Source organism: Poeciliopsis prolifica, unplaced genomic scaffold (assembly GCF_027474105.1).
Source record: "Poeciliopsis prolifica strain line A6 unplaced genomic scaffold, Auburn_PproV2 SCAFFOLD114, whole genome shotgun sequence".
Classification (NCBI taxonomy): domain Eukaryota; kingdom Metazoa; phylum Chordata; class Actinopteri; order Cyprinodontiformes; family Poeciliidae; genus Poeciliopsis; species Poeciliopsis prolifica.
Window position 1 is genome coordinate 582,475 of NW_026562489.1, and position 10,713 is coordinate 593,187.

The following is a 10,713-nucleotide window of genomic DNA, read 5'->3' on the forward strand; positions in this document are numbered from 1 at the left end:
TGATATAAAATGATGCAAGGTTTGCCAGCTGTTTTCAAAATCACCTTTACTCTTGTGCTCTTACTTACCAGCCAAAAGTTACAAAGATCTGCCAGGCAGCTTCAGATCGAAGGACGGCTCAGTTTTGTAATCACATTCAAAACTTTTAACATTTCACTGATTACTGTTCAGGGAATTTATCAGAAAGGCTTGGAAACATCAGTCTGTGTGCAGTCGATCTATAGAAAGTGTTTGACTTACTGATGGCAAACCTGGAACATAACTTTTAGGGGCCTGTTGTGGAGTTTAACCTTCCAGCAGGACAATTAAATAAATATTACAGCCGTAGCTGAAAAAGAATGGCTTACATCAATCTATTCATGCATGAGAATGGCTAAGTCAATGGCCAGATTCTGCAGTTGTGGCAAGACTTGAAAATTACTATCCGCAGGCTCTCTCCATCTAATCAGACTGAGCTGCGGGTTTATTCCAAAGGACAATTGGAAAAAAAAAGATGTCCATTGCTGAAAATGACATGCATGTCACAGGTGCATACAAACCTGATGCATGCACCTGTGACTGCAGTAAAACATTGCTTGAATGTTTGTATTATTCTATTTGCTCATATTTTGCTGTCAAGATGAAGAAATGACTTAATAAAAGTCATAGATCTTTTATCCACTTGATTAATTTGATCTCATTGCCTAAAACAGCCCAACTTTGTGATTGCGAGATGTTTTGCTTTTGAAAAGGAAGGAAGAGAAGTATAATTAATAAGTAAATGTAGTTCATACATAAATAATGTGTCGTTGAGGAGTATCACTATGCTACCACTTAATGTAGGAGGAATTTATGTTTAAAATATACACCTATAGGGAAATAGGACCATATTTCAGATTTTATCTAAAAGAATTTGCTCTTCACTTTCATTTGCAATCTTAATATTTCAAACAATTTGCACCATGCAGAGGAATACAACACATTCACACACTTACCGGAAATGAAAATTAGTGGAGAAGTTTGACCTCTTGTGGACAGTTTAGGCTACTGCAACTTCCTCATAACATGCAGGAAAGCAGTTTCAATATAAGTAAACAATATTTTTTGTAATATTATTTACTTATAGCGCATCACAACTCTTAATAAAAAATATTTTTTTATTTATTTCTGCTTCACTGTGTAGGTATTCTGAAGCAACAAAAAATGAAAACGCAGAAGTAATAAAATGACCCAAGAAGTTGACCAACAAATAGTTGGGTAGATTTCTGCTCACAGCTGCAGGAATTAACGGTGCACTTGTTTGAGGCGTTTGTAAATATTTTGCAAAAACTCTGCATTTGAATTGTACTGTGAGTGAAGTGATGAAAGAGGAAACATTAAGGAGTGACTCTCTGTGTCTCTCTGTCTGTCCGTCTGATGGTAACCTATTGGGGAATCACACTGACAAAGTTTTGCAGTGCATAATAAGTGTGATGCAATCAATATTTGGACTTCCAAAAGGGTGATGTATTCTTTTATTTGTTTTGTATATTTTCTTATAGTGATGTATTCATGGGGTAATTTTGAACAGGTACCAACTCCTTCAATTGTTCCTCGCTGTTCTCACTTCCATTGTTTCTCATTTGCTGTTGAATTCATTTCAAATCCAAGCAGATGATGAATTGCTTTTTTGAGATGATTCACTCTACCAGCTGGACAGACAGGTTCTGTTGATTCTGTCAATCATCAGGTCTGGATGTGGGTTGTAAACCTGAACCAAAAGGAGGGAGGTTATGTAGATTCAGCAAATGGAAAGAAAAAAAAACAAAACAAAACCAACATTTTCTTCTGACACAAAGCAGGTTTGATGATGTGAAGGGGGGACAGAAAGTGGAGCTTTAGTTTCTCACAGCAGTGATTCATGTAATGATCAAAGCGAAACGTTTGATCATTATTTAATGAGAAAGATCCAGTGTCACACAACCACTGCAGCATTGCTCAAGATGACTTTACCTTCTTCATTCAGAGGAAGTTGCCTCAGTTTCTAACTGCTCTCCAGTTCTCTGCTGACAGGCTGGGATGTGTTTCTGTATGAACACATCTTCTGCTCTTCATGCCATACGTTTCAGACACGCCCACATATGTAAAGCTGAGACGCTGAGTCTACCTGTGCTGACAGGACGCCGTGCAGCGCCTCACACGTGATGCGGTGACGCCGACAGAGAGGTGCAGACAGCGGCAGCAGCCTGCAGACTCAGCTCGGTCAGTCAGCATCAGCATCATCACCAGGACGAAGCGTCTCTGTATTTCAATCCAGGCTTAGGTTTTTCCTGCAGACTGTGATTATTCCTGCCACCGTCAGTCTGGGAGTTCAGCGTCCATCCTTCAAATCCGGCGTTTTGTGCAGACTTTGGAGCCATGCGTGGACCAGCTGCGGTGTTGACCGCATACCTGACCGCATACCTGCTGTGCGGGCCGCTTCTCTGCGCCGCGGCCAGCAGCCTGCAGCCCAACCACCGACCCATCATCGGTAAAACATGAGCTGTCATTTCTTGTCCTCCAGAAAGCGCTTGCAGGGTGCTCGTCGGATTATCATAGCTCTTATGTAATATTTTTCGTGAATGTTCGAGAAAAGGTGTCTCTGTGTGGGGGAGCAATGGAGACTGAGGCTGAAAACTGCTGAGCTTTAAAAACAAAACCTGAGACTAGAATCATTCTGCATGTTATCACTAGCACTTCCTGATCGAACTAAATCAAGTTTGATCAGCAACACATTCAAAAAGTAACATTTTAGACAAAACCTTAAAATGTAAGGTAGATATTGAAATTGAAACTTCAGGAAGCCTCTTTTGCAGAAGCTCTTATATGATCAAGTAACAACCTTTGTCTGTTTTTCTGATCAGGGTTATTTGAAAATATGACTTATTTTAGATTTATCACAAACATTCAGCATTAAGGAAGACATCTTTGGTGTTTTCCTTAATGCAAAGTCTTCTGCAGAAAGACTTTGGCGAGTTGAGTAAAACATCCAGTCATTGTGGTTAGAGGTTTGTGGCCACCATGACAAACTATGGAAGTGTCATATTTCTGCAGGTCATGCTGAAGAATGCTTTAGGTGTTTTGTCATGTCTTTAGAATAGCTAGACTTGTTGACTGAGGTCAGAAGTGAACAGCAGTTTGGTTCATGCCATATGCAGTCGTTGCATTGAGAACGTTAACAGAGAAGTACAGAGAATGTCGTGTTTTTATAGAAAACGTTTATGGCAGGGTGTGGTGCTGTACTGTATGAGGACGTCTGGAGTAGCACAGAAGTTTGTGAGGGTGAAGCAGGGCATGTATGAGAGCTGTAAGGCTGTGGTGAGGTGTGCTGTAGGAGCGACTGAAGAGAAAAATGTCAGGTGTGACCAAAGCATATCAACCAGAATTAAAGCAAAGGTGTACAAGACATTGCTGAGAGCAGTGATGCTGTTTGGTTTAGAAACAGTGGTAATGATGAGGAGACAGCAGGCGGAGCTGGAGGTAGCACAGAGGAAGATGTTGAGGTTTTCTTTGGGAGTAGCAAGCAGGTATGAGATCCAGTATGAATCATCAGAGGAACAGCTCATGTCAGATGTGTTGGAGACAAAGTCAGAGAAACCAGACTGAGATGGTTTGGACATGTTAAAGGTTGTATAGTGAGTCCATTGGTTCGGGGATTTTGAGGAAGGAACTGTCAGGTCGGAGACTTAGAGGAAAACCAAAGAGGAGATTTATGGATGGAGTGAGAAAGAACATGAAGGCAGTGAATGATAAGGTCAGATGGAGACAGATGACTCATTGTAGCGACCTCTAAAGGGAAAATAAGAAGATGAGTTAGACTTGCTCATCCTCCTTCAAAGTAGTCTCATTAAATAATGTTTCAGTGTGTCGTTTTTCACTTCTCCACTTCTGCAGCTGAACCTGTCAGTGTGTGACAGGGGAGAGAAAAAACATGGGGGAAAAAAAGGACAAAAGGTCCAATAAATATGAATCACTGGATGTGAGACTCATCATCCTATGGCTGACCATTCACTGTAAGCCGAATATTCAGTTAAGAGCTGTTGTTGGTACCAATCCTCTGCAGTCATCTGTAGCTCCTGATGAATCTCATTACGTCACGTTGAACAGCTGAAGGGTCAGGACAGCGCATGCTTTTTTATTGGTATGTTACATAACACGCCCTCCAAATCATACGCTCAACCGCTAAATGAAAATACATAGAGTTGTGGATAATTTTGTTCTTAGAGCTTAGTTTTATAATGAGTGAAAAAAGATGCACTTTCACAAAATTCAAGTGTTGAATTAGAACTGAAATGAAGACAAACAAGATTAGACCAAAGTCCCGTTAAAGACCTACATTTTCTCACTCAATATTAAATATAAAAGGGGAAAAAATCTTTTTTTACAGATATTTTAAGTCAGTTGCTTTTATAGTTTGGGTTTTAGTTGAACAGCAAACTTTGTAGATTTTATAAAGACACAATATTCAGAAATGCTTAAACACCGACGTGTTCCAGTAACTCATCTCTTCAAGTCACACAGGTGTGTCGCGTTTCTCTCCTTTTAACCAGGATGTAATAGATAGAAACACTTCTTTGGCTTGTGACATGTCAGTAATTCTGTGTCCTCTTCTGGCTTTAGGTGTATTAGCGCAAGAAAACCTTCCTGATGACCAGTTTGCTCGAGGGTCTTCTTACATTGCTGCCTCCTACATCAAATTCCTGGAGAGTGCTGGAGCCAGGGTCGCACCAATCAGGTCAAATATCACATTCCTCTGTATTTTCTTTTTATTACATTCACCTTGTTGCTGTCAAGTCTTCATCAACTGCTGTTACTGCAAACTTTACTGCTGTCAAGATGTAGCTTTAAAAGTTTGCAAATTATTATTCACGAGTAGTTTTAAAGGATTCTTTTTATAGGAGTCCTGCCTGAAAATAAAATTAAGAGCGTTGAGTCCCGATCCTTGGAGAATTTTGCTGACCACAGAAAAGATTCAGAAATACTTTACCGATTTTTAGTATTTCAGTGTGATTAGTTTTTCTTTTTGCTCATAGAACTAAATAAGTAAAAAAAAAAAAAAAAATTTTAATGATTTCAACTGACTTTATATTTATTTTGTGTTCTGCAGGATCAATCGCACAGAAGAAGAATATATCAAGATATTCAACTCAATAAATGGGTGAGTATTCTTCTCTATGCCCTTACTCTTCTATATATAAAGGGTATTTTTAGTTTTTTTCAGTTTGATGGTGAAATGAGAACTGCTTCATATGGAAAAGAAGGTGGAGTTAGGCTCACAAATGAGCATAAAACCAACTGAAACGTCTTCCTCCATGCTGTGGCTCAGCTGCAGATGAGTGAGAATCACTGAAGCGAAATGTATTAAGCAGGTTTACTGATCAAAGACCATAATGCAGCTGGAAGTCAACAAAGGTCTTTCTTCAGTTGTCAGGATCTGGATCTAAATAAGAGTCATTATATTTAAAGAGTTTGCAGACTTCATTGATTTGGTGCGTTAACGACTGTGTCCTTGCAGTTCCCAACACTACCACTAGAGGTAGCAAATAAATCTTCTTGTTCAAGTTGAAAGAAATATTGAGAAAATGGACTGTTTAATGCAATGTATGCTTACTGTGTGCCACATTTTTGCCTGTGAGCTGCTGGTAACTATAATTTCCTGAGGGAGTCTTCCCAAGGGATCAATAAAGTCAAGTCTAAGTCTAAGTCTAAGTCTAATGTTAAACCATTACATTAACATATGCAAAGACACAAACATTCACCATCAGTTTCTATAATTTTTGTTTTTTTCTGTCAAATCTTAGTTTTTTGAGTGCATTTGTCGTATTTCTGTTCAGGTTGCTGCTGCCAGGCGGAGAGACATTCAGACATCCCAGTTCAGTCGAGCTGCCAGGATCTTTTACAACTTGGCTTTGAAGGTATGAAGTCTGACTTACAGTCGAGACTGTTGAGCTCCAGTAACTCTTCAAGATATTCTCTGAAATGTGATCCCTGCTTAGCTGCAGGATAGAAGCAAATTTTTATACGTTATCCATAAATGTTATCTAGTAATCCCTTTCTTTCTGACCTTCTTTAGGCCAACGATGCAGGGGATTACTTCCCCATCTGGGGGACATGCCAGGGCTTCCAGCAACTCTCCGTCCTCACCTCCAGAAAAAACCTGCTCACTCTCACCAAAACCAAGGCTGTGGCTCTGCCACTCATTCTCACACCTGGTATAAATAATTATGGTCTCTTTATTTCATTCCCTCCTGGATTTCTTGATTGTTTTTGTGATACCTTGCAGTCAAAGTGACAGGACTGCTGCTCTGTATGTAGCCTGAGTGTCCTCAGCCCTGGTCCTTCATGTCTCTGCTCCAGCAAACCTGATTCAGCTGATTGCATTACCTGCTCAGCATGCCATCAAGTGCTGCAGCAGCCTCTTAATCACCCATTCAATTATACTCTGGTCAGTGACAAGAAGGAAACCCTTAAAACATTCAGGAGAGTGGATACTGAGGAATGAAGAACCACTGCCCTGAGTGGGCTAAGATAATTGGTTTAATTAACTGCTTTTCTTTTTTAAATAAACCTCCACTACAATTACAAACTACTAGTTATGGGTAAATGAGGCATCATGAGGCGTTTTGACCAAAACTGTGTTGATACTGTGTCACTGAATACTGACACCTGCTGGACAGTAAAAATCCCTACATGCAACACAGTTTACCGACTGATTTGATGACCCAGTCGATACAATGAGATTTAAGTCATTGTATTTTATTGTATATTATGTATTGCATTATGTCATATCTGTACCATAAAGTGAACATTTAATTTAACATGTTTGGAATGAGGATGCTTGTGGACTGCGTTTTTCTTTTTTTCACAAATTTTCAATCAAAATAAGTTTTTCCAAAATTTTCAAATTTAGTCTCTTATGCTATTTTGACACAATTTCTCCTGCTGTAGAAAAAAAAATTAAATAAAACATTTATCTGAAATAATTTATAAAAAATAAATTTGAGAACGGCTGAGTTTATCTGGGATTCGTTCTGATGCCCTGTGATGCCTCAGCACCGAGGAGGTGGATTTATTTAAATAAATCTGTCATGCAACACTTAACCTGCAGAACATAATATGAACGTAAACTGAGTCAATTTCAGCAGAATTTGGATTCAGATAGATCCAGTAGAAACTGAAAAGAACCGGATGAAACAACAACCAAGAGAGAACCAGTTTGGATCAAAATGGTCCAAACTACCAAACCTTTTGTTTGCCTTCAGGCTCCATATTGACACTGAACCATAAAACATCAAGAATGCTTTTGGTAAATGCAGCCTGTTGACAGACTCGCTTCCTTATAAACACAGTTTGGCGCCAGTGTCGTTTTGAAACAGTTCCTGCATCGGTCATGTGACTTGCTGAAAGCAACACGCGCAGAGTTTCGTCTAAGGGCTTGACGCATGCGCCGACGCATCGGCGTTACTGGACCCATCACTACAAACTACTTTGTAATAGTCTGTCATTTAAATCATGTTTTAATGCACTGATGTTTGCGGTTGTAAGTCGATAAAATGTGAAAAGGTTGTTCATATTTTTACACTGCGCTGTAAGTCAATGCAGTTTCTAAATATGTTGGTTTAACGCAAAATTTCCTCAGACCAGAATCCAACCTGGAAGTTTTCCTCCTGCAGAGACAGACAGGCAGACTTTGCTATTTCAAAGGAGCATCTTTAGCTCAGCTAAACCCTGAGGCTGGCTTTATTCCTCTGAAACATGTTGTTTTAATTTCACCTTCGTTTGTACAGATTAATGAACATTTCCTGTGTCTCTGTCCTGCAGCGGCCCAGTCCAGTCGCTTGTTCAGGAATTTTCCCAGGGATGTGCTGCAGTCTCTGGCTAATGAGAACATCACCTCCAACTTCCACAGCTGGAGTCTTTCCATACAAGTACTTACTGCTGTTTTCAGATTTTTCTTCTCCCTCTCCTGTGACAGCTGGAGATCTATAGTTATGCCAGCTGTTTGCAAAAACAATCGAGTGTTTAATCCACAGATTGTGAGGCTAAAACTGGAACACAACTAAGTCATTGTTCAATTTGTGCCCGAAACTACAGAACTACACCCGAAATGCCAAACTGAAGAGATTCTACAGAGTGTTGTCCACCAACAGCGATGGAGAGAAAGAATTCATCTCCACCATGGAAGGTAGAGTTCGTTGTTGATCCCTTTATATTTTTAAGCTGCTTTTATGAGGCACATTCGACTTGATAACTTCTAATTCTTTTACGTTACTCCAATGTGTTTCATCACCGGGACTGAATTCAAAGTATATAATGTATATTCAGTTGGTTTTTGCCAAAGTCATAAACCACTTGATGTCCACCAGATGGCACCAACGTCCCACAATAATGTACACAACTTGAGCAGAAAGTTTTCCTGAATATTAGAGCCAGATTGAGAGAAAATAACAAATGCAAAATATAAAAAATATATAATATTACAAGAATATGAGAGTAAAATCATAGAATTATGAGACTCTTTTTCTCATAATACTTCACAGTAAGAAAAGCCATGAAAGTATTGAACGTATTAATCAGATTAAATTAAACAGCAATGGCTAACAGTGTTTCTGGTTTTGATTAGCTTATCGCTACCCGTTCTACGCTGTGCAGTGGCATCCTGAGAAGAGTCCGTTTGAGTGGATCGATAAGCCAGGCATGGTTCACACCGTCTCCGCTGTCAGAATCAGCTTCTACACTGGAAGCTTCTTTGTCTCTGAAGGTAACACATAAAACCTGCAGCCTTGTTCAAACATTTTTAGGTTTTTATTTTTTTCTCTCTACGTCTTTCTTCAGCCTTGAAGAACCAGCACCGCTTCTCCAGTCTTGCTGAAGAAGACAAAGCTTTGATTTATAACTTCTCCCCTGTCTACAGAGGCATCAGTGCAATCTTCATCCAGAACTATTACTTTGATTGACGAATGATGTTTAGGAACTAAAGGTCCTGAGTTCAGATTAATCATAATTTATTGTGTGTCAGAAATCATTTTGAGTTCACATCATCAGTAGAAAAACATTTGCCAAAGTATTTTACAGGAAATGATCAAGAAAAAGCTAAAACATAACAATAAACAAGAGACTGTGCTCTCTTAATATGCAAAGACAAAAAACTGTCATCAGTTGAAGCATCATAATTCCTCAGCTCTTTATCTTCTGACTGTACGACTGGCGATTGAGATTAAATGTATCTTGCATGCAGAGAGCAGCATTTATAGTGCTGCTGGTTTGGGGGATCAGGCAGGAGCTTTCATCAGGGAGTTAAGATAACTGCTACTCCAACAGAGACAGAGCTGAGCCAAAGTTAAAAATCTGTTTTAGACACTGAGGTTTTGGTTGGACCCCTGATGAAAAGTGAATTATACCTACTGCCATCAAGATGCTGACTCTTCAGAAATGTTACATCTAAGCAGAACCAGCTTATCTTATCTTTAATTTTCTACATATTTATCATCATAATTTCACCAACATCAGCATCAGTGTTGCTATTTATCTGTTAAATAAATTATTATGGATTTGTATAAGAGATTTGAGTGCTAAACACACAAAAAATCACCATCGATTAAGCATCACAATTGTACATGAGTTTGCAGATTAAAATGCCAAGCCCTCACTTCAAAATGCAACCTATCCTTTCTAAGTTATAACTGCAAAACACAAACAGTCCACATATTTTATTTTGCTTAAAATAAACACTTGTTGCCCTGTAATATTTTCTACATGCAAGATATCTGTGCTTCAGGGTGGCACGAAATGTAAGAAAAATATGTGATTTCTATAATGCTAATAATTAATTTTTTTTATTTATTTTTGACAACTTCAGTTTAAAATAAATTTTTATCTTCTTTTGTTAAGGAGGTTTAAAGTTGGCAATAGAAAAAACGTCAAATCTGCTATAAAAAAGCAAAATGTTTTTTAAACATTATACATGGTGAGTTTGACCATCAATTAAAAACACAGCAATTATTGTTAATATTTTTTTTTATTAGAAAATAGTGAGATATTGAATGTGACATTCCTGTGGCAGTTACTCAGTTTCCTTGAAAACCATATCAGGAAAACTCTGCAGATGATTCATCTGTACATGATTGTATTTTAATGTGATTTTTGCTCAGAAGAGCTCAAAACAAAGAGAACATTTATTTTTCGTCAACCATTTTCAGAAAATGTAAGAAATGTTTTGAGTACATCAGAACATCCATCAGCAGCAAATGTAAGTCAAGTCAAAATGATTTAATTTGAACTATTTCTTTTATTTAGTTTTGAACAGGAGGAGCCTAAAAGAGGCCATACAGTTTTAACTGCATTAAAATAAAGAAAAAATGTACACATCATTTGCTTTGTTTTTTGTGAGCAAAATACATGTTAAAAACTATTTGTATTATTGAAAATGTCTACAATAAAATAAATGCTTCAAGTTGATTTTATGTCAGATAATAAAGGGGAAAAAAATCAACGAATATTATGTTACATGTTCATTTTACTTTATTTCGATGAGAGGTAAAATCAGTCAAATTGTTAAGCATAAATGCTCCTGCGCTCTTGTGATTGCTATCCTGAGTAGTTAAAATAATTTGTTCTGTCAGGTTCAGGGTGAAAGTTAATAACTCACCACTAGAGGGCGGTATAGTTGCATTGTGGCTGGTTCGATTCTCATCCAGAGATGTGTGAAGCAGAGCT

At 38.3% G+C, this 10,713-nt stretch overlaps 1 protein-coding gene across 1 annotated transcript; it reads left to right on the plus strand.

The window, feature by feature from the left end:
- The first annotated feature begins 2,183 nt into the window (after positions 1 to 2,183).
- Positions 2,184 to 10,404, plus strand: LOC129354631 (gamma-glutamyl hydrolase-like). The gene is given in 10 exon segments (XM_055024073.1): positions 2,184 to 2,488; positions 4,618 to 4,732; positions 5,105 to 5,155; positions 5,832 to 5,851; positions 5,854 to 5,912; positions 6,071 to 6,209; positions 7,819 to 7,925; positions 8,092 to 8,182; positions 8,621 to 8,758; positions 8,833 to 10,404. Coding segments are annotated over 10 exon segments (954 nt in total). The 5' UTR covers positions 2,184 to 2,376; the 3' UTR covers positions 8,955 to 10,404.
- Positions 10,405 to 10,713: the final 309 nt, after the last annotated feature.